This window comes from Rhipicephalus sanguineus, chromosome 10, assembly GCF_013339695.2.
Source record: "Rhipicephalus sanguineus isolate Rsan-2018 chromosome 10, BIME_Rsan_1.4, whole genome shotgun sequence".
Classification (NCBI taxonomy): domain Eukaryota; kingdom Metazoa; phylum Arthropoda; class Arachnida; order Ixodida; family Ixodidae; genus Rhipicephalus; species Rhipicephalus sanguineus.
The window spans coordinates 83,212,570-83,237,238 of record NC_051185.1 but is presented as its reverse complement, the minus strand read 5'-3'; the positions used below and the strand labels follow the sequence as shown (position 1 = coordinate 83,237,238).

Sequence of the window (24,669 nt, the reverse complement as noted above, 5' to 3'; positions counted from 1 at the left end):
CCCTGGGAATGCATGTGCTGGAGATAATCAGCTTTGCTATTACAGGGACATTAAAGAGCAAAACGATTTTCCTCATATTAGTAAAGTACTCTTTCATGATACCAAGAACACCACGCTTGCTGCAAGAAGACGCTTAGCAAGTGAGAAAATACGCAAGAACAAAATGTGGGTGGCGACACCACCTTGAAGTTTACGCACCATTTGCCATGGCATCACATGTTTTGACGGCGCCTACTAGGGACTAGTATGTACTTCCTAATGGGTAAAAATGAAGTACATTGTTTGTTGAGCCAATGGCGCCAAAATACGATAAATACACTTTGAAATCCGTGACATCACGCGGGGAGATTTTGGCGCAAAATTTTAAAATGAAACTTTGAACTTGATTTTCTCCTCTGTTAATAAACCTATGATGGCGAAATTAACGACATTAGAGTTCTCAGAGCACAATTCATCGATCTAAACCAATTCATTGTTTCTCTTTGGTGTCCCTTTAAAGCATGAGCCAGTGACTAATCCTACTGGGATTGCCAGATTTCACCAGCACATACAAATACAGAGCTTGCCGCTGTCGGAACACATGCTGAATGAGCGCCAGTGGTCCAAATCTGCATGCAGCAGCATGACCAATTAAGCCACCAGCTTCTCTTCTTTTCGATTGTTTCCTTTTCATTTAATTTTGCGTTGCATTGTGTGGTGCTGCAGCTGGCTGAAGCTCTGATCTTTCCTCCTTTACAACAGTGCCAAGATGGCCGTTTCATTTGGGTCAGCAGTAAGCTGCGCCAACTGTGGATTCTGGAACCTCTGGAAGCACTACCTTCTTCCTGATTTTTGTTGACAGTGTCTAGAAAAGGACTATATTCTCAACTTTTGATTTGGATGTTGAAATATATGTATTTCTCAACGCGAAAAAGGAACATTGATTGCAGAAAAAAAAGAAGAAAAAAATTGAGTTTGATCAATCAGGTCATTCTAATATGAACTTCCTAATCAAAGGAATAACCAAATGAATTCAACAGACAGTTAGCCCAAGGAATACGTAGGGGACGTTAATTGTTGCCTTTAACTGTAGTATAGTAATTATGATGTAAACTGAAATGAATTAAAGTGGATGAAAAAGTACCCTTGCTATTGGTGGGATTTGAACCCACAGCCTTTGAATTACACGTCCGATGCTCTACCAATTATTAATGACACTGAAACAACCATTAATGTACCCTATGCTTTCCTTTGCCTAATTGTCTGTTGAATTCATTTGGCTGTGTCTAACGAAGAAATGAGCACCTCAAAAAAAAATTCCCGTTGTTTCATTTACTCAAAAGAATGGGGGTGATAAACTGAAGCAGTGGGCGGCATTTACTCCCACTGCCCACAGTGGGGCATATCGTTGGGTTAGCACGTGGCTACTCTATTACAGCTTTGTTAAGGTCTTTCTGCTTATTGCTTCGGCCTCACAAAGCCACTCTTTTTCTCTCTCTCTCTCTCTCTACATGCCTCAACAAAGAGTATGACCACATCGACTTCAAAGACAGTGCAAGCCATGTCATGGACAATCTTGGTTCTTTCGGAGGCAACGTCGCCGACGTTTTCAAGTGCACTCATTGCATCTTCACGGGCAGTGACGAAGCGGCGCTTGCAGAACACCTGCAAGTGGTCCATGCGGTTCCGATATCCGATTCGGAGCAAGCAGGTTACCAGTGCCAGTCCTGCCTGTCCTCGTTTTCGCGCCACGACGAACTGCTGCAACACCTTCAGAAGCACGTCGGATCGGGCGTCCTCGAGTGCTTCCTCTGCACCAAAAGATACTCGACTCAGGCGCACCTCGTGCGGCACATCAAGACGACGCACAGCCGAACCAAAAGCTTCGCCTGCCACCTGTGTCCGAGCGTGTTCTCGCGCAAGGACAGCCTGTGCACGCACATTCGGAAGAACCATACGCAGCTTGCCAAGAGATGATGCGAGAAATCTCGGCCTTGTTTCGCGGAAGTGCATCAGTTCGACATAGTGCAATCGCAGGGATGATAGTGCAAAAGGCATGATCTGCTGCTCTACATGTGCAATATTCGTTACGGGAAAACAGTGTGAGAAATGATGGAATGAAGACAAAAAGACAGAACAGGTGATGTTTTAGCACAGAAGTGTTACCAGAGTCCTAAAGGTATTGAAATGTTCTTGATATTACTGTCACGAGGAGAGGGTGGGGGGCTACGAAACGTGAGCGTGTGTCCTACACTTTCCAAGACACTGATTTGCTCACCTGTGAAGATAGTTGATCTCTGATGTCACTTACTGTAATTGGTGGTGAACTAACACATGAAGGCCCTATGGAGCACATAATGAATTCCTCAGATTTGTCAAGCCCAGGTATTGTGATAGCTGCAGTGCAAAAACATTTGCGGTGCAAGCAAGGGCCGCATTTTCACTGTGCGCTAGGGATGACTCAATTTTTCGCCACTCTTTAAAAAAAATGGTTGTTTTACATTGGCTGATTTGCTTCTCCGCAATATTTTTCGCGTTGCTTTCTGTAAGGAAGTCATATAATCAGATTGTGTGCGACCGAAACATTGTGCTACCAAAAATTTCAATTCTTTTTCTTAATACTACCACTCCCTTGTGTAATGCCATGGACTTTGAGGGTAAGAATAAACTAATAAATAAAATCACACCTGTAATGTGCATGCACCCGTGCCTCCTGTTGTTTACTCTTCACTGTTCACCACGTGAGACTAAAGTTCACTGGCCCTGTTTAGAACTCTTGTTTTGCTACCATTGTCACTGGAGCTAGCTATTCAAATGACACAGTTCCTTAGTTGAATCTGACATGTAAGTGGTATGGAAAATGAGGGTCTGACTTCGAAAGGGAACATAGAATCATTGCTTGCAAGAAATGAAAACAGCCAACTTTACTGCAACACAGGTGTCGACAATGACACCATGTTTCTTCATTTCATCGATCAGTGCCATGCAATATGATCACATTTCTTTTACACTACTAGTGATTTCAGAGGAAGGACTCGAAACCGACCAGCCAGTCATGTATGTATTAAATGTACTATCGCGCTCAGTATGAGCTACACCGTGGGAGTGCATGGCCAAGCACATTGTAAGGTTGTACAGTGGCGCCGATCGTGACATGTTTTCAAGTTAGCTGGGGAGGGTTTCGCTGTTCGTGTGAGTGCGCATCACCTCCGCTTGTTTTCACGCTCCCCCTCATTTTGCCCTGTCGTGAGATCAGCTTCGAAAATGATAACAGCCGGTGCGGATTCACACCCAAACTTCGAATTTTTCTTGAGTAAAGCTAAATAAATGGCGTAAAGTTCCTTCAAATAAAGAAGGGCGAGTGTGAAAGCAAGCAATTGGAAGTGATGCACGCTCACAGGAACAGCCAAACTCTGCTGATAACTCAAAAATATGGCACGATTGGCGCCACTGTACACCCTTGCAATTGCGCTGGGACACGCGCTCGCGTGGTGTAGCTCATATTTAGTGCGATAGTACCTTATTCATAAATCTTATATATATAAGTTATTCTTGCCGTGTGTAAGGTATATGTATTTGCCAAGCATGCAGCAGATGTGGCTTAATGTATGCGCAGAAGCAATTTATAAGAAACATATGCCCAACCACTGCCATGTGATTTCAACACCGAATTTTTTAAAATTTGCAGTACTGTTAGGTCTATCAGGTTATTACAGCAGTGGGCAGAATGATACATAAATATGCAGAATGAGGTGTATAGTACAAGACAGTAAGATTCAAGGATACTTATACCGTGCTTATGTAAAAACTAATTGCAGCCATTGCTGTAAAAAAGATTGGCCACTTGGCACTCTACCAAGACTTTAAGACCTTTAAACATTGTTCAACGTACACAGACATGGATTCAATGGCTTTTGTGTTTATATGTAATAATTATCCTGCTTTTCTTTACAGAGCCGAATGCTATGTTTCTGCAAGATCCGAGGCTTTTCCTGAAAAGACATTGCAGCCTTCTGTATCGATTGCCCTATAACACTCGTCATTCTCAGTTTTTATTTTCATCTAGTCAATACTGTCCCAGTTTAAATTACTTTATGAATGACAATTTCTTGCTTAGACTGATCGTGTTAAAATTTTTCGTTGTTGAAAGCTGTGCTTGTAGAATTATCGAGTTTCTTTTTTGTTGCTCTCTTATGGTTGAAAGAGTAGGTGATGTTTAAATGTAAACAAGCGTTTGTGCTCAGTTTTGTCTGCTCCAGTACGTTCACTGTACTGTATGTGGTGTGAGGACAAGCGAATTTGCTTGTTTTTGCCGTTTGTGTGAAGCAGCCAGTGACATGAAATTGTTGTTTTGCTTCTTCCATTGCTATGGTGTTGCTCTTGATCTGTAGTTGGTCGCAACATCAGAAAAAAAATTGTCAGCTTTGCCCGCAGCCATGGTTATCCCACCCACAGAGAATTGGCATAAATGCTCAATCCTATAGCGCTTACTCATTTTGTCGCATCAAGCACTTCTCCTGTGTTTCATATTGGTTGACTTTCCAATTCAGACGCACATTTGAGTCATTTGTTTTAGGTAAGAAAGTTGAACATCCTGGTAAATTTCATCAGGGATTTTAACATCGCTGCTCAGCCAAGCGTAATGTTTTAGGTAGTCACAACGAACCTTTAACTCTTAATATGCGTAGTGTTCACATTAGCCGGGAAAAAGTACTTATGGTTCAAGCGGAATCCAGCTAGCACGACTGTCTTTCACAGGTGAAGGGCTGTTGCACCGCGGTTTTGTGGGCAGAGCTTACATTTTTCGTTTGGTTGTAATTGACTGTAGTAACTGCCTCTTATGACTAGACTTAGTGTTTATTTCTTGCAGTGCACAACAGTGAATTGCATTATTGCCTCAAAACAAACAGTGTAGGCTTTGTTTTTATTTTGATGAGCATAGAGCCAAATGTTCCTAAAAGCTACACCTTGAACACCATGCCACTGAAGTGCAGAGCACGAATGTATTGATGCAACCAACTCCATTGCGTGCCCTTAGCGGACACAGTGCTGGTGTTGCAAAGTGGTGTAATGAAAACCATGAAGCGAAGAATCTATTGGACCGTGCGCAAAAAGATTGTTGCATGGACAGCTGTTCATATGTGCACACATTTTGAGTTCCTTTCATATGAGGAAGCGTGCAGAAATGGATGGTACGGCTCCTGCTTACTGCCACGCAAAATAAAATTGCCGGGTTTGCTCAAGGTTGGATAGATTGAAGTCTTTTATCATAACCCTGGAGATGTTAGCACCAGTTTGTCAGATTCAGTGGAAATGCATGTTTAATTACTAGCTGAAGGTCTGTGCTGGTATGTTTGGTTGTTTAATTGGCTGTTGGAGGAATAAGTGCTGATGTATGTTGTGCTTGAAAATATAGGATCTTTATTTTGAAATCTCTTACAAACGTTCTGGAAAATTATGTAAGCAGCCTTCTTTTCCCACACTGTTACCTTGCCTTTAAAGTTAAGACACTCATTCTGGAAAATTACTCTGTGTGAAGAACAGAGGGCAACAAAAATGCGTGCTGTTGAATGAATGCATGTTTAATGTGTGTGCTGGCTTCTTAAAGGCCCACGACTACGAAATTCTGCACCACATAAAAATCCTAATTTCAGGTAGCGTTGATTTAAAAATTTGCATTTCGAATACGAACGTAAACATCCCAAAAAACTCACAAAAAATGGCATTTTTTATGTTCGCCACCTTAGTGAGGCCAAACAAGGTGCGTGCAGATCCGTACTTTTTTAATCAATGGAACTTCTATGTTTCAAGCTTAAAGGCTCGTTCCCACCTGCAGCTAACAATGGTTGCATGACCAAGTTAGTCACAAAGTGACTGGTCGCAAATGGTCGCAAATGACTGTTTTTGTCGCAAAGCGACTGTCTTGACTCAGTCGCTCGCTGCTTGATTTTTTATTCGTGCGACAGCAGTCTCAAAGCTCTTAATAACAAGTCAGATGCGCAGGAACAAGGCGTCAGCTTATTTTGCGGGGCCACAGCAATACGAGCAGACGTGAATTCTGTGTGTCGATGGGTATCAGTCACACGCAGGTGTGAACATTGGTTGCATTGAGTCGCTTTTTGATCGCTGGATACAAATGGTCGCGCAACTGGTTCTAGTCACAGGTGTGAATGAGCCTTAAAACAAAGTTGTATGTGAAATGCTTCAGCTGAGAGCCTAATGTGTCTGGAAGCCGGTCCAGTACTATATATATGTGCAATGAAATGTTCAGGCCGGCTAAGAGCATTTAACCATTATATATACCACCTTACATCTATGCTTATCTTAATACATATATATGCTTATACCATATAAATGAGCACACGTAAGCTTATATTTAAAAAAAAAAGTGCCCCCACCTCCCCGAAGGGAATCGTGAGGAAATGCGAATGCATTTCTTGCACCGAGAGTACACGGTGTAGTAATTTTAATGGCGTAAATTAATGACGAGATGAGGATTTGTACCGTAACCATTTACTTATACATTCATCAGCACCTGTTTGTGTTGTCATTGTACCTGACAGCCATAATCTCAGCCTTATGGTCGCTAAAGTGTACAGTCAAAGGGTCTTTGAGAAGCGAGGACTGCCGTTGCTGTCGCAGTTCTTCGCTGAAGGGCAGGTATCGCTTGAGGAACACGTCCACACCACCCGCTCGGCGAGTAACAGCGTGCGCGCACGCAGCAGCGTCGTACCGCCGAGCTCCCGCGATGCAAGCGCCCTCACGCGCCAGAGCGCGCTCCTCCTCACCACTCACTCTCCGCTACTCCGCCCGCACCACCTGCTCCGGTTGCTAGGGGCGAGGATAAGCGCGCGCGCCCACAGCTGTTGCTATGGGAGAGGGAGTGAGAGCGGAGAGATAACACCTGCCGGCGCGCGGACACCGACAGACGCCTGACATGCCCAGACTAAGAAATGCATTCGCATTTAAAACTGAAAAGCTCAAATGTTATCTGCTGACGTGTACACACCCGCCCACATGTCTTACATAGGTGTTGCATAATGTCTATTGCATTATAGGTGCTGATCATTTCTCATCGTTCTTTTTTTCTTTTTCTCTACACATGGTCAAAAAATTTCTAATCATACCTTTTTCTTTTTCTCTACACATGACGAAAAAAATAAAAATAAAGACCAAGCCTACAGCTACGAGGACAGTTTCAATGTACAACCACAAGCTGCTGCTATGACAGGCCAGGCCAGCAATGGTGATACAGAGGACGCTGCTCTCGAGATTCTCGCCGTGGCCTTCAACTGCGACTTGTGCGCTTTCGCGAGCCACAGCGACGCCGAGCTCGCGGAGCACAAGCGAGTCGTCCACGACATCCCGGTCCAACCGAGCACCTTCCGCTGCAGCTACTGTCGAGTCGTGTTTCGGCATCACTATCGGCTGATGCTGCACCTGCAGAAGCACACCGGCTCCGGCTCCTTTCGCTGTTCCGTCTGCGCCAAGAAGTTTGCGAGCGAGCAGAACCTCTTGCGCCATGTCAAGACCGTGCATGGTACCATGGAGAACTACTTCTGCCCCCTCTGCCCGAGGAAGTTCACACGCAAGGACAACTTGCTGGCGCACATTCGAAAGCATGGCACCCACACTGCTCAGCACTGAGATTTTCGAGTGGTGTTTGAACTATCCTCAACAGGTCTGACTCGGTAACGGATGTTTTTGCGTCCGAGTGCTCGGTGAACGCCCGCCCACAGCAGTGTGTTGGCCATTTGAACCTCATCACACCAAATTCACACGTGATGCAAAAAATACCTTTGTTATGTTCTCTGTTCATCATAAGTGTACATACAGACATTTGTGACTGCATACTGGTGTCCTGGTCTAATACGCAAAAGAAACGTTCACATTGAGTCTCCTGCGAGCCACCATAGTTTATGTAGATATTTATGGCCCTTCAGCAGTTTTGGCATGCTGACACATGGCAAGTGCACAGTGCTCATTAAAAACACATTGCACTGGTGTTTATGCTCAATCATCTTATTTTTATAATAACATGGAATTGCCTCTATACTTAGCTAGCCATCTGCGGGTACGTGAACCATGACATTGGTGATTGCACGTACGTGGTCATAACATGCAAATTTTTTTTTTACAAGCTATCCACTTTTGTTTAGGCAGCTATAGCATCAGCGCTGCATTTTCCAATATATCGTTATTCCGTGTAATCATCTGCCTCTCTCAGCTGTGTTTCCTTTTGTCACTGGTCCAGCTATTCTTATAGGCCACCGTTTGTTGTATGCCTCATAATACTGACTTAACTCTACCTAAAGTATCTTTCTTGAGCCCTTACATTCCCATAGGCTAGCTCAAGATATCGACATATTCCGAACAGCCACTGTCATGGTATAGCCAGTCTTGTCTGTGACAATATGTCCCAATTCCTATTTCCAAAGAGGATCTCAGAAAGTTGCTGTATAGAGTGTTTTTTTTCATGCATACGGCATGCTGCAGTACCATAATATGACTTTCTACTACAGTGACGCAAACGAAATAGATTATTAATCATACAGTAGAGCAAACTTCCTTTTATATGTACAGCAGTCAGCACAGTTAATTCGAACACCATTGCGTGCGAGAGCTCATGCACCGAGATAAGCATACAACAACGAGTTTCATGGGCACACGTGAGAACACAGGCACGAGCAAAACGTGGCGAAAACAGACCTGCCAGGTGAGTGTATTCGACCCATCGGTCAGGCGGAAAAAAACAGAAATTTAGCAGTGAAATCAACCCGCGCTTCATCTATTGTTAGCTGCTGCAAACATGCCGTGTCCTACGCTTGGCGGCGCTGCCATCAGTCGAAGCTGGTCGATTCCACGCAGCGGATCGTTCGAGTTAACCGTGCTGATGGCTGTACCTAATCTTGTTCATTATGTTCTCCAAGGTTGTTTTGAATGCATTTATAGCGTTTCTTTAATGTGCCGATTCCAATGAGCACTGAAAAAAATACATCGGGTGAATGTTTATTTTAACAGCGGCGCTGTTCTAAGTCAAGCCTGCGCAATCTTGCATGTCTGTCCTGTGTCACGCAGGGGCAGGTTCCCCACCTCATCGCTAGGGGGCGCTCATGATGGTGATGAGATGCACGTGATCTCGCTAGCCAATGACATACACTCGCGCACTTACAGCTTCACTGTCCAGCGGTTCTTATGGCGTGGAACTGGTTGAATTTTTAAAGAATAATGTGGGAAGTAAAGGGTTAACCTTGAGAGGAGTGTGATAGCCTCCATTTGTTCTTCACTACCAGTGTTCACGTGTTTTCCATCTCCATCTATTGTCAGCAATGCTAACTTCCTATCTATGCATATTACCTATGTTTTTCATTACACCTCTAGTTGCACAGCCTTTAGTTTCCTTTTATGCTTTCTTGCTATCCATCACGTTCCAAACTGGATAAGTTAGCACTGATGCTGTGTTCTGGATTGATCACAATTTGTTATCTTTCACCTTCAGCTAATGTTAGTTGTCTAAACCAATGGACAAAATGCTTGTCGGTGCAGCAGGTTGTCATTCTCGATGTATGTTTCAGTCAAAAGTGAAAGCATTCTCTGTAGTGACCAGTCATGAATATGGCCCCTGGCAGAGCACACTACGTGTTTTTCTTTCACTCGTGTACCGCATAAATTTTTCGTTTTTAGTATGTGATGACTGAAGATGAACAGCATCTGTTGGTGTTCCGTAAAACTGGCGAGACTGTGAGAGATAATTGCAAATGGTAGCGTGTGAGAAGTGGCAACATTTCCAATGAGTTTGACCAAAAAGTTTAATCAAACTCTACATATTTCCTTCTTCCAACACATAGCGACAGCGCAACATGCATGAATTGGACACCATTAAACCAATCACTAAGAGGATCCATACATGACACCAGTGCTGTAATAACGTCCAATGTTCTTATGAGAACATTGTTCATCTAGTGAAAGCCATACAGCACATTAGTTTTGCGACTTGGATCCTTGTTTGCATCAAATAAGTTTACGTGCTCTAGTAACCTGCTTTACATGTCCAGATGTGCAAGAGCATTGTTGGTCTGTGAAACAGTGTCTATACTTAAGAGTCAAGCTGTTACTGTTTGCGGGCCAAACTACGTTTTCTCGCACAAGCCCCGTAAATCATTTGTTGTCATTCATGGAAATTTGCTGTGAACAATGAGCGAGTGCTGCAAAGACCCTGTGTTTCTTGAAGTTAGCAGTACTGCATTGTTGCTTGATACAAAGAGTTTGTGCATGTTCAACAACGTATTGATTAGCTGTTTTGAAAGGTGCTATTTTCTCAGTACAAACGGTGCATAATTGTTGCTTGGCATGCCTCCTTAACCTTCGCCATGCCTAACACTTATGTGAATCACACACAAATTGTGGCCTACAACAAAGTTTGAGGGAAGAAAAGAAATTGCAAATAAACTTCTCGGCTCACCGCACAGTCCTTTGACGTTCAGAGGTGTACACACTTTCCAGCTGCCATCCCTGAATTTCATGGCTGGCTGATGGTAATGTTAGGCAAATCTCCTCTATGAGGAAGTTGGATACAGCACGAAAGTACCTTTGCTACATTTGATCATTATAAACACACATTTGTTACATGCCGTTATCGCAAAATTTTAGCTTTGATTCGTTACGCACGATATGCACCACACGGTCTCAAAGCAGTCTTCTTAACTAGCTGTCAATGTGGACTGTCTCCGATGCTGGCCATTATCGGAACACAGCTTGCAAGGAGTCCGCTTGTGGTTTGAGGTGGTGGAGTTCACAGTGCAACATTGTGTACAGCCATGTTGCGTATGCCAGTCTTTCACAGTGAAGAGGGATCCCATATTTTGCGCTTGACTATACTCCCCCCCAAAATGTTCCGTTCTTTTGAACTGCTCATTCAGGGAAGTTGGCAGGAGTGCTACGCCATTCTCTGTTTTCTTTTGTGACCAGAATATTGACGAAGTTTGAAGGCTCATCCGAGGGACATCGTCTCTTACATTCCTCCGCTTTGAAAATACCTCAGATTTTCAGTTTTTTTCTTTCTTTGTGTAGTGGTTGGCAATGTGATACCATTTCTACTCCACGACTCTGTGACTGTAAGCTCATTCACAGGATAAATAATACCATTCTGCTGTGCATTGTGCAGATGGTTGTGGCAAGCAGCTTTGTTGATGTGTTCAGTTTCTTGTATGGAAAGAAAAAGAATATTGAATATTTTTGATGGCAGAACCTTACTGTAGACTGCAGTGACTTGACTACAGTCTCATGCAGCAGTGCTGTGTAAATAGTTTCAAGTTAGCCTCAGCTCACTTATGATAAATTTGTGCATAAAAAGCACCAAATCAGCCACAGTGACAACACTGAAAGTGTTTTATCACAGAGCATATGTAGTTCATGCTGTTTTTATTAAAACTCTTGCTCATTCTCTGACTACTGTCTGTCTTGTGTGTGTGTGTGTGCGTGTGTGTGTGTGTTTAGAACTCCGGAATCTTATAGACCTACTGTGGTAGCTTTGCAGCTATGACATTTCACTTCTAAGCAAGCATGAGCAGGTGTGTGATTCCGAGCCATGCCCGCATTTCAGTGGGGGTGAAATTTAGAGACATGTGTGCTTGGATTTAGGTGAACGTTGAAAAACTCCAGGTTTTCAAAATTATTCCAGAGTCCTCCACTACAGTATGCCTTATAATCATACCTCTGTTTCTGGACGTAAATACCTCGCGATTGAACTTCATGTTGCTGCACCAGCTTACACGCTTGCCTGAAGGTTTCATAGATTGTCACAGCGAAATGTGGATGTTGTCCACAAAACATCACTCTCACTGTCCTTACTGCTATGCAACCTCACTGGTTGCATTAAAAATAGCATAATTCCTCCTTCCGCGATTTGGATTAGAACAAGAAAATATTACGCAAGTAAACACAGAAGCAATGAGGGATAGTGAAGCTCAGGATTTTTCTTCCAACGAAACTTTTAGGAACAAGAGGAAAGGCTGCCAGAGTGCGACAGCACTGAAGACTTGGTTGATGCAGTACATCTCTACAGCTTGATGAGGAGCCAGCAAAGTGACAGTGAAGATGTCATTACTTAAAACTGCACTCATTTGATTATAAAACTGACTCACATATTTGATGCGATAATTTCAGCTGCATGCCTTTTTTTGCAGGGCATCACATGTTATTCAAGCTGGTAATAGACGGCCATAAGCATTTGTATACTCTGTGAAATTGCTTTGTATCTACCAACCAAGAGTAACTTGAAATCCATCATGGTAGCTTAGCACGTAAGGTGTTGTGCTGCTAAGCTCGAGGGCGCGTGTTCGATTCCCGGCCGCGGCGGCTGCATTTTGATGGGCCGAAATGGAAAGAATACCGGTGTACTTAGATTTATGAGCACGCTAAGGAACCCCAGGTAGTTCAAATTTCCGGAGCCCCCACTATGTCTCTCATAATTGTATTGCGGTTTTTTGCGGTTTTACGACGTAAAATCTCAACAGTAATTAAGAATAATTGGAAACCCATGTTTAGACAAAAGCAGGCTGGGAACCAGAGGAACGGCAGTGGCTTTTACAGTGTTGGTGTGACGTATAAAAAGTTGTGTGACATAAAATTCTTTGTAAACTTTATGTTGAGCAAATTTAACTGCGATGCAGCATAAACACCACCTTTAATATGCCCCTGAGAAATTGCAAACTATCTCGTGCAATGCACAGCTCAGTTAGAGGGACTGACAACCAATTTTTATGGTACCTCTTTTCTTTAGCGCAACGGAACGCTTGCCGGTCAGGGCGTCTAATCACGGAATGGTAACGTGAAAAACGCCGCGAAACATTTGTAATCAGAATTTTTCTACCTGCGGTGAATATGGAGTTGTATACACACGTGACAACATATGCTGCAAACAGTGAGAGCAGTTAGTGTTCGAGTGCGGTGGTGTACTGTGCATGCGTGCACACTGCACGCATGCGCTGCTGCTCAACATGTTCCACCGGCTGCCGCGAAGGCAACGCCGCTTCTCACCGTGCAATTCCTTTTACCTTCTAAGCAGCACAGAATAGAGCGGGGATGGATAATAATATTCTTATTTTGAGGACTAATTATGGCGCAGGACAGCATCAGACTACGTGACTACGTACAGCAAAGTGGTCAACTCCATAATCCTGCTTCAAGGCTCTTTCGCTAGGCTGTGCGGCATGCCAGTTTATTGTTACTTTTGAACACGATTTAAAAATAGAAGTCCTACTTACAAGGCGAAAAGAATGCTGGAAGATGTCACTATATTTCACGGTTGTTTCTTTTCTACCAGGATATTATCAAGTGTTATGGCCAGTTGTCGGTCCCTTTAAAGGCGAATCGCCACAAGCAATGAAACGAAGAACTTTATGTGATGATGATTTTCTATATGTGTGTATATATCCCTGCAAGTGTTCCTTTATTCTGGTTATGTTTTTGTTCCCCCCCTACGTAATGCCTATATGGCGATGTAGGTAATCTGTAAATAAATAAATAAAATAAAATGATCACACACACATGATGATTTGTGTAATGAATGCCCACAGTAGTAGTTTCCCACCTGGCAGCGCATCAAACGTGCTGAGCACAATGGTACATGTGCAGTCGTGTGAAAGGGTAAAAGAGGAGAAAAGGACACTGCTAGTAGCGCTAATTCCAGATAAATTCCTACCAAATTTCCTTGAAGAAACTGGGACTATTGTCTATGACAGGTGCATACTCATTGTAGCTCAGTGAGCACTGGGAGCTACTTCAAGCTGCCTTTGTGACTTGCACAAAGGTCGCTTTGAACAAAATGCAGCGTAACACATCCTACATTTTGCAATGATGCAAAATGCATGCACATGAAAATGCATTGCCTTTGTGGTTGTGAAAGATATAGTTCGAAGAATGAAGGTGAGAGCGTGATGGCAGCTGACGGGGGCATTATCCATAATTTTTTTCGATATATATATATATATATATATATATATATATATATATATATATATATATATATATATATATACAAAACATTACAAATTTCGAGAGGGGGGGGGGGTGTCGAACCCTTCAAACCACCCGATCGGCTGTGCCACTGGCAGCAGCGCTAGTGCCGATTGCGGCCTAACAAAACAAGCTACGTCTCAGAGCGTGGCCTCCGTGATTGGCACCGCCAATGCGCCATTGCCGGGATACGCTGCCGGTATTGCCGGTGCCAATCTGCAATGGCCACGCTCAGAGGTCACGGCGCAGCACGTCACCATTGAGAGGAAGGTTCTCGACAGAAAGTTTCACTTGCCAAGGGTGGCTGCGTGCCATAATGCTCTCTCCTTCTCCCATAGACGTCAGACTCTGCCCAGGCGGCGCTGCGAAAAACACCGCCACCAGCGCCCTCATCGTAGCCCTGGCACTAACTGGGTAGTGCAACGAGAGCCGCCCGCAAGCGAATGTGCATAGGCCGCAATATAATCTTCCTCTTTCGTTGGTGTCGAGGCGCGGTTTCCTGAAAATCGAGGACCTGGAAAGCTTCTTCCGCCAATCCACGCTTCAGAAACAAAGGAAGCTGATCAAAGCGAACTGCGAGTACAATGCAAAATAAGTTTTAGTTATTCCCGCGCGCTGCAACTCGCAAGTACAAGCGAGCATCACACGACACCGAGTTCGAGGCAAGCCCCCCGACATCCGTTCTCTAGAGCCTAAATGCGTTAAAATCGGGTATATACGTATGCCACAGCGATAAAGTACCTACATACACGATCAATTTACATCTTACGATCAGTGGTACAAAACTCGGTTCATCAGGGGCGAATGGCTCCGGCGATTTTCGCCTTTTCAGTTGCATTCTCCCTTAATTCATCTCTCGCTTGCTGTGCATTGGAGTGTTTTATTACGCATCCTCAAATGGTCTCTTGATGGTCGTCTTCCGTTTGTATGTACTGCAAATGGGGATACGTGCGTGTCCACTTTCGCGGGGTACAACCAAAGGCAAAACCGTGGCCTCCGAGATAGCTATGGCAACCGCGGAGGACACGGGCGAAACAAACCTGAAGGGGGTCACGACCAACATTCTGCGATTTACTTGTATGACGCACGTGGTGTTAGCTAGTTAGAACCAGAACTCTGAGCCTTCAAAACGTACACACGTCCCCGATGCTGTGTTGTGGCGACCAACTCGTCGCGGAGTGCGTATCACGCGTCTCCAGTCTGCCTCTAGCTGCTCACTTCGTGATACACGACAAGCACCGCGGTCAGAGCCTCTGCTGAGCTTCATAGTCAAGGTTACCACGGTTTTGCATCAGGGCTACGCAAAACAACAGCAGAGCCACACATTCATGCCACCGGCTGTGGAGAACGCGGGTACTTCGCTTACCCAACACGCTCGCAACGGCCCGTATCCAGCGCTCTCGCCTTTCTCCTTCGTACGACAACTATGGAAATCGGTAAAACTGAACGTTGTTATTCAGTCTTTTACGTCCGTGGCAATTCACAACGCAACAGTGCGTCTTTTGCGGAGTTTCTTCGTAGCGTGCGGAGGGCTCTCGTCTGCTGCTGTTTTCGCCGTCGTTCAAGCGAGTGATCCAGCAAGCACTTCACGACGGCTCGGTGGCGCGTCCGACTAGCGAAGAGCAATTCACAGCTCTCGTTCTGAGTGCTAAATGCGCAAACACGCGCGATATTAAGCTCAATCGTTGTTTCGCACTCGCTGGTTGCACCTGGTCCCATAGCAAACTGTGCGAGAGAGCCGGTCTATGCACTACTCAATACTTCTCCGACAGGTGGCGCCACACATCTTGGAAACTCCAGAGTCTGACGTCTATGGCTAGACCTCACGTTCAAAATAATGCAAGCACGACGCTTTCGGTTTCGCTTTCTTTCAAAGTCTAAAATAAGTTTTACGTTTAATAAACCATCCCGACATTCTCATTTGCTACAAATATAATCCTAATATTGCACTAGTTGAAAATTTACAAATGTACCACGTTGCTAAAAGACGTGTCGAAATAGCGATATTTTCTTGACACGTTTAGCCAGAACAAAGCTTTCGTCTGGCAACTTTGCTTTGCGCGCCAGACTTTTTGTTCGTTTTTGTTTCGTTTATACGGCGTCTTCTCCGCGTCAAGTCCCGAGTGGTGGTGAAAATACCTCTGTGGTGCGCGCGACTCGTATCTTGTGGCGTTTTCTGACTTTCCACCTCGGCGATGGGACACCACCCGACAACTCTGCCCACCGATTTCTCCCGAGAGAGGACTTTACGACGTTCGCGAGGCCGTTGATTGCCCCCAACGAAAAGACGCGCACACTCGTACTCTGAAAGGTAAGCAAGCCCTCCTAACCTGCAAATGGTAAGTCAACCGATGTCACTGCCGTTCCACGTCTCTCCGCGGCGTGGGATAAACGGGCGAGATAAAACCGGAGTTATCCTGCGCAAGTTATCTCAGACGCATCATTTTTGTTTTTTCTAAGAGGCGGTTTTAAAGAAAAAGAGAGCGCGCGTTTCGGAATCAGCGTCATACAAAACCGAAGAAGCGAGGAATGAAGGGGCGACGCACGTCGCATGGTCTGCGCTGTCGATGTATTTTCTTTTTCCTTTCAAAGGGAGGGGAGAGAAAGATCATCAGCCCGGCGTATGCAAGCACCACTAACGCACGACGAAGCGGGTTTTGTGTGATGCCTGTCGTACGGAGTGGAGGCTGGCCTCTCCTCGCGCTTTTGACGCGCGCGCGCGCAACTTGATGGAACCTGCATCGACGCACCTTATAGCTTGCTTGTAGTACGTGCGTGTGTATGCGTGTGTGTGTGCAGAGGAGAGTGCGGCAGTTTCTGATTTCTTGCTTTGCTTTCGGGTCACGCCGTTACGCTGCCCGCGCCTTCCGGCATGTGCTTGAGCGCGCGGCTAGTTTGAATGTTCGCCGAGAAAGAGACAACAACAAAAAAAAGGACGTGCACTTACTCGGTGAAAGGCTGCGCGTGGCACGCGTATGAAGAAAAGAGAAGAAAGCAAGCCGAGGTTATCTAGAGCACGTCAGTTCTCGACTCGATCAGCGGGCCGATGCGTGCAAGTGCCTTTGAACGGCTGTTAAAGAACGGTTGTCTTGCGGAAGATTGCAGGCTTCGAAACGACATGCCGATCTGTGTGTAGACAGACAGACAGACAGACAGACAGACAGATAGATAGATAGATAGATAGATAGATAGATAGATAGATAGATAGATAGATAGATAGATAGATAGATAGATAGATAGATAGATAGATAGATAGATAGATAGATAGATAGATAGCATTAGTGATAATGAAAATCCTGACTTTGATAACTATGTGTCTTCCTGTTTTTAACTGTACAACTCAAGCTCTCAGACTGTTTCACGTTGTATTTGATTTGCATTTTCTAGTTGCGCTTTGCATTTTCTTGCTGCCATTTTAGTTTTTGTGTTCTACTGCCTTAACATGTTTTTTGCTTAAACTTTCGTTTTATTGACGCTGTGAATTACTTTTTATTATGCCCCCTGCTTGGTCTTTGGACCGCAGTATTCTGTAAAAAATAAATAAATATCGCCTTTGTTGGAGCCTGGTTGACCGCCTAGCTAGCTTGCCAGGCGTCAGGTGACAACTATGGTATGCACTGTGAACCTTGCATAGACACGAATAACACATGTAGTAGTTGTCCACAAGGGCGCGCTGACGCGCCTGTCGACGTCACAAATGCTGAAGTGATCGCGCGAGGCACGGTGCTGACAGAGTGTTTTGAGCCAATGAACAAAACTCGGGAGGGAATATGAGGTGTCTCACCTGTTATTGTTGTAGCCTCAATCAATTTTATTGTGACTGCAGAAACTTGTGCTATCTGCGTCTTCCTCTGTTCTGTGCTTTTATATCTTCAAGCCCTTCACCGTGGTTCCGAGACGTGCTCCATTCTGCGCTGCAGAAAATAGCGGCGCTTTTCTTTTTCACGTGTTCGGCAGAGGTAAGCTGTGTGCTTGGAGCATTCGGGAATCGATTCTTCTGAAATTACCCTGCTCTACCTCTCCAACATTTGCTACTACACATCAGCGTTGCTGCTACTGCTAAAAGCAGCAATGGTGCATGGTTTGCAGTAGCATTTCAACCCGCCTTCTACGACAGTGGAATGGTTGCTCCACAAACAGCTGCGTCGTAGCAGTCCGCGCTGTCTACCATACTGGAATGGCTGCTTGTCGAATATCCGTGTTGTGGCAGTCTGTTAAGAGACTTAATTAGCTCATATTAGCTGCCTTTACATATCTATTAGGGGCGAAGCGCTTTAGGGTCTCGGGGCGTGTCATGTCGTCGTCACGGTCCATCATAAACGGGTACGCTCAGCAAAAATGGGGTAAAGCCCACTACTCGCCACTGGTCCATACTATGCATATTATGAGTTTAAGGTTCGTCGATCGTTACTGATATAATACTGCCTAAAACATCAGGTTGGGCTTAGCAGCGGTGTCAGAATCCCCGACGAACTTTACCAAGGCGCCCAAGTTTCTTATCTAAAACCAGATAAACGTGCATCTCTTCGGTAAAGTCATCTATTTGAAACACCACTCCTTGAAACATATCTGCAAAGTGATGGTGCTTTACTCGCCACTGGTCCTCTGAAAATGAAGGCAACAGTTAGCCCAACAAATAGCTGATGACGTTAGTGGAGCTGAAACACCCTTCCCTATATGCCTTAGGGAACTGAAACAGGGCATGTAGGGATGAAGAAGAAGCGCCTTATGGTGAGCTGCATTCCGACGCAGTTTTGCAACGACGTTAGCGGAGCTGAAACACCCTTCCCTACATGCCTTAGGGAACTGAAACCGGGCATGTAGGGATGAAGAAGAGGCGCCTTAGCTTCATTCCGACGCAGTTTTCCAACGACGTTAGCGGAGCTGAAACACCCTTCCCTACATGTCTTAGGGAACTGAAACCGGGCATGTAGGGATGAAGAAGAAGCGCCTTAGGGTAAGCTGCATTCCGACCACCGTGATTTCGACGCAGTTTTGCAACGACGCTAGCGGAGCTGAAACACCCTTCCCTACATGCCTTAGGGAACTGAAACCGGGCATGTAGGGATGAAGAAGAAGCGCCTTAGGGTAAGCTGCATTCCGACGCAGTTTTCCAACGACGTTAGCGGAGCTGAAACACCCTTCCCTACATGCCTTAGGGAACTGATGACCGGGCTGTAGGGACGAAGAAGACGCGCCTTAGGGTAAGCTGCATTCCGACGCAGTTTCCAACGACGTCTAGCGGAGCTGAAACACCCTTCCCTACATGCCTTAGGGAACTGAAACCGGGCATGTAGGGATGAAGAAGAAGCGCCTTAGGGTAAGCTGCATTGCGACGCAGTTTTTGCAACGACGCTAGCGGAGCTGAAACACCCTTCCCTACATGTCTTAGGGAACTGAAACCGGGCATGTAGGGATGAAGAAGAAGCGCCTTAGAGTAAGCTGCCATTCCGACGCAGTTTTCAACGACGTTAGCGGAGCTGAAACACCCTTCCCTACGTGCCTTAGGGAACTGAGACCGGGCATGTAGGGATGAAGAAGAAGCGCCTTAGGGTAAGCTGCATTCCGACGCAGATTTGCAACGACGCTAGCGGAGCTGAAACACCATTCCCTACATACCTTAGGGAACTGAGACCGGGCATGTAGGGATGAAGAAGAAGCGCCTTAGGGTAAGCTGCATTCCGACGCAGATTTGCAACGACGTTAGCGGAGCTGAAACAGCCTTCCCTACATGCCTTAGGGAACTGAAACCGGGCATGTAGGGATCAAGAAGAAGCGCCTTAGGGTAAGCTGCATTTCGACGCAGTTTGCCAACGACGTTAGCGGAGCTGAAACACCCTTCCCTACATGCCCGGTTTCAGGCTTGGCACTAGTAGTGCCTCATCAAAGAAATCTCTCTCAAAACAGTGTGGCGAATTACCTCGGTCAGGCTGTTCTTCTGTCTCTCACCGCCCATTAGCAGTGATATTGATGTGGGAAACGCCGCCGGACACTGCATACTTCGCCCCTCCCGAGGTTTCACGTATGTGGAGCTGAAAAACCCTTCCCTACATGCTTCGCCCCTCCCCAATTTTTTTCTTCCCTCCTTTTGTGTATCTTCCCTCAAATATACTACCACATACTATTATACTACTGCTGAATTTTTCTTGTTTGTGTGTATCTTGTACTTTTTCCTTGTGTTTCTATGGAACTGTTTGGTCCCAGTTTACCCAGCACGGGGGCCAATATAGGACACGTAATGCGCCGTTCTCGCGCTATAGCTTCCGGTTGCTGTTAAAGGGACACTAAAGGCAAATAACAATTTATGTCAGAGTGAAAGCTCAAAGTATGACGTCTAAAACGGCAGTATTATCAACAGCAGTGCCCTGCTTACCGAAAAATTAAGCTTAATGTATCACACGATGAGCGCCACGAGTGGGACATTTTGGAAGTGCTCCCGATGACGTGGGAGAGTCCGACTACAATTCATCACTAGTAATCAAACTAGCTGCAATAAAAAAAGAACCTTCCGTGCATCAAGAGACGTAATAAAATGCTGCTTGTTCGTTTCTGTTTGATTCATGAAAAAAAGGACATCTTTGGCGTTGCCACGGGGAACGGCGCGTGTGGTTAAAAAGTTCCGTTTTCGCCGAACTGCGCTTCGCCCGGCGCCCTGCTTCGCTCACGCGGTCGCGTCTCAGTGGTAGTTTCGGTATCGCGTTCTGCCGCGTGTGTTTTGCACGCTCGTGAAAGTCGCTGTGACAGAAGAGAGAGAGAAATGAACTTTATTTTTGACCAGGCTCTTTGTACTTTAGCCCTAAGGTGGGTGGCCTCCTCAGTCCAGGTAGCCATGGCTCGCTGCCGCCGCCCTAGCCCTGTTCAGCAATCGTAGCTGGTTGGCAGGGTCTTGCGTCACCAGCAGAGCCTCCCACTGGTCTTCTAATTCATGCTCTGCATTCGCTCCTTCCTCTTCGTTTTCGCTTGGGGGTGACGGTGGTGGTACGGCCGGATTGTTCGTGCACTCCAGCACCATGTGGCGCAGGGTGATTTCGACAAAATACCGCATGCATGTGATGTTGCCGGATGCCCGAATGGTGCATGCCGCCAGTGCACGCCGCCACGCAGCAAAGGCGGGCAACGTTGGGCACGGCAACGGTGACGTGCGAAATACCGCTTTCAGGCGGGTGATTTGAAGTGCGCTAACGCGATCCGGACCACTAAAACGTGATTTTACTTCAAAATAAGCACTATCCTTGGCATAAAAGTAGCACTACGAGGTTTCTGTACCGCTATTTCAACAATCAACGTCGACCTAGTGTTTGCCTTTAGTGTCCCATTAAGTATGCATGCAATGGGCTTAACACTGCGCATTCTATCCCTCTGTTGGAAAAGGTGCCTGTATGAACACGGTAGCGTTAAAGAGCTCGTTGCGCACAAATTCAGGTGTAGGCGGCGGCGTCGTTCGTTGTGAGCGAAAATCCGCTTTGTCTGTGAGCAAAAGAACGAGGAAGATGCAAATAAAGAAATCTGCGGTTCGAGTGAGAATCGAACCCGGGCCTTCTGCGTGATAATTCGTGTGCTCTACCACAGAGCCACGCCACTGCTTGAAACTGCTTCGAAAAAAGAAAAAAAATACACTATATGAATGTCACGTAGTGGGAGAAGTCTCCTTAGCGCTTGTGATATTGCTTGGCAGAAGCGTAGGCTCGCATCAGGTGTTAAAAACATGTGAATTGCGCAACGAGTGGGTGTTTTTAAAGGCCCACCCATTACAAAGCGCTAAAGCGTGATTGATCATCATTGTCAGCAACAGCATCAACAAAGTGTCCAACTGCGCATGTGGGCGTGGCACCTTACGTACGCGTAGTGGGTACTTCGGCAATTAGCAAAAGAAAGAATTGTGGCGTAGTGGGTACTTCGCAACTGTACTTGCAGTATAGGCATAGATGCATGGTTTGAAACTGCCAATGTTACACGCACAGACGCTCGTTTCCTTGCGCCACGGTTGAGGTGTCCACCGAGTAGGTGATGCGAACGGGGCCAGACTACGCTATTGCGTTCTACTCTTCGAGGCGCAGCTCATGCGGCCTCCAAATTTTGACCGCTTTCCTCGCCTAGTGAGGTCAACGCCACCTGGCTTACCGTTCGATTAATGCTCACTGTGTTCAATGCGTGCAACAGATAGGGCGACAGGCCTGTAGCCAGGAATTTTTTTCGGGGTGGGGGGTGGGGGCACTTGCTGAACACCTTGACTATTTGAGAAAAACACCTATTTTCATTATTTATTTTTGGTAAAAACACCTACTTCACCAAAATTTCGGGGGGGGGGGGGCTAGGCCCGCCCCCCCCTGGCTGTGGGCCTGTAAGGCGATATAGCATTCTTTTTCTTACTCTATGCCCTCCTTTCACTTTTACGAAAAAAAAGAAAGAAATATTCTAGATACACGATTTAGGAAAGTTGACGTAATGCTTTTCCATTCCGGGGATTTCTTCTTTTTTTTTGGGGGGGGGGGGGGGGAGTTAGGGTGGGGGCTTATCAATTGGACACAGCCTCAGGGATCTTTGCTCAGCCATGGAGGGATTTTTAGTTGTTTAATGGCGACGTTTTTGCGATGAGCGCCATGCGCAGGTCCTCTATTTATTCGTTTCCTCCCGAAAAGTTTCCGTGACCTCTGGTACATTCATTATTCTCACAAGGTGGAGCCTGTACACTGCGACTATGTATTAGTAACAGTTGCTAGTATACTCATGGCTAGTAGCTATTACAAATGCTATCGCTAGTAATTGCAGTCAGTGGCGTAAATCCAGTTAGATCACAAGGGGGGACACACATCCTGCCATAGCGGCCATTTTGTTTTTATATTTATTTATATAAATATTAAAGTCATGCTTTGAAATAAAAATTTAAAAAACGAGCATGGGTTCCCAGTTCATGTAATTGCATTGTTCTATTGAGTCTTCTCCGAAAGCAGTCAAGCGGCAGTTGAGATTTCAAGTCTCACACAGCTGAAGGGTATTGAACACAGGCCTACGTACACTACTGAATAAACAGGCATTAACAAAAAATATTGATTGCACTATCCTCAACTCTCAAGCAGTTCAAATATATGGCGTTTGAAAGATAAATCTCAAAGTGTGTCTCCCCCCCCCCCCCCCGTGATATTCGCCAGTGATTGCAGTTATTAACACGGTTTTAGCATTGTGCAGTTCATAACCAATAGTCACTGCGACAACCGCAATGTTGCGAGAAAGGTTTCTTGGTTTTGGAAGGTTCCTGCGTACGTATGCGTTCGTGTGTGTCGTCGTGCAAGGTGGCGCACGTGTTGTCAGTTCGCAAAAAAAAAAAAAATTTGATTATGAACATTAACTCAGTCGTTCGAAAGAAGGCAAACTGGAAACTGTGGAATAAGCACAGGGAACTGGGTTAGGCGTACGACGAGGTGCACCCGTCATAAAGTTCGTATACACAACTGAATCATTGAATTGATATTGAAGAAGGCAGCACTATATCTGCCAATGGCCCGTGCTGTAGCCATCATGCTATGCTAGCCAGCGTAAGTTAGTGTGGGCATTGTGAGAACTAATGCGGCATTAGAGAGATAGATAAAACAAAACTTTTATTTGTGCAATAATGAGAAGTCTTCCTCGTAGGGTGGAGCCCTTAGTTGAGGGCCCCATTGGCTGATATACCCCATTTCAGAATGTGGAAAACTTTGTCTTCAAAAGCGGTCAACTCATGAGTCATATTCAGACGTCATTTCGTTTGAGCAAGACGACGTCTGAGGCGTATCCTGAACTTCAGGCTGCTCGGTTATTTATTATTATTATTATTATTATTATTATTATTATTATTATTATTATTATTATTATTATTATTATTATTATTATTATTATTATTTAGTCGATGTGGGCGTACAAATACACAAGTACAAAGTTGGAATGGGGAGGGAGTGGGCGAACTGCCACCTGGAAGGGGCACAACTTTGTCGGGAGGAGGTAAGAGATACAGGAGAGGAAGATAAGAGGAGAGAAAGAGGAAAACAAGATAGGAAAGTAAGAAAGAAATGACGAACACCCGCACAAAAATAAGTAAAAACAAAAAATAGACAACTACCGCAGAACAGCACTCTTGCGCGTGGGTGTCCATAAAAAAAAAAAGACAACGAAATGGTTATGCGCGAGGCGGCATAGAACGTGCGCGAGATGCACGCGTCGTCGCCATAATTGCCACAGGACAGTGCAGCGGGATTCTCCGATTAGAGGAGCGCTGCGCTGAGATCCTTGGCATCAGACGCCTTCGACGCGTCGTCGCCGCATCAGCGTGTGCATACAGACCCCGACATGAGCGGCCGCCAACCCTGCAAGCGACAGCTGGCCGGCTTCGGCCATCTCCTGGACTGGCGGCCGCTGGATTTCGCCGACACGGTGCCCAACGTGTTCTGCTGCACCCTGTGCGGAGTCATGCCGGCGTTTCCCAAGCGGCTCACTCCCTGTTGTCACGTCTTCTGCCAGCCGTGCTTCGATACGCTCGTCCAACGAGAGCACCGCTGTCCCCTGGACCAAATGCAATTCACTGACGACGCGGTGGAGACGCTGGACTCTGTCCGCGGGGGCATCTATCAACTGCGGGCTCTCTGCCCGAACGCGTCGAGCGGCTGCACGGTCGTGACCGTCCTGCCGGAGCTCAAGGATCAC

General features: G+C 45.7%; 3 protein-coding genes across 3 annotated transcripts in view; all 3 read left to right on the top strand.

The window, feature by feature from the left end:
- Positions 1-8,347, top strand: part of LOC119406546 (zinc finger protein 701) — a 58,434-nt gene extending 50,087 nt beyond the window's left edge. The window contains exon 2 of the mRNA XM_049419752.1: positions 8,207-8,347. The gene's annotated coding sequence lies outside the window, so the exon portion shown is untranslated. The remainder of the gene's footprint in view (positions 1-8,206) is intronic.
- On the top strand, positions 1,546-1,956 carry LOC119406544 (zinc finger protein 26-like). Its single transcript, XM_037673283.1, has one exon. The coding sequence runs from the start codon at positions 1,546-1,548 to the stop codon at positions 1,954-1,956; it is 411 nt and encodes a 136-aa protein (XP_037529211.1).
- On the top strand, positions 7,204-7,626 carry LOC119406542 (zinc finger imprinted 3). Its single transcript, XM_037673282.1, has one exon. It carries the CDS (start codon positions 7,204-7,206, stop codon positions 7,624-7,626), a length of 423 nt encoding a protein of 140 aa, XP_037529210.1.
- Positions 8,348-24,669: the final 16,322 nt, after the last annotated feature.

Excerpts from the sequence above, each read along its gene's own strand:
- LOC119406544 (XM_037673283.1), top strand. The coding sequence starts at position 1,546 with ATGGACAATCTTGGTTCTTTCGGAGGCAACGTCGCCGACGTTTTCAAG.
- LOC119406542 (XM_037673282.1), top strand. The coding sequence starts at position 7,204 with ATGACAGGCCAGGCCAGCAATGGTGATACAGAGGACGCTGCTCTCGAG.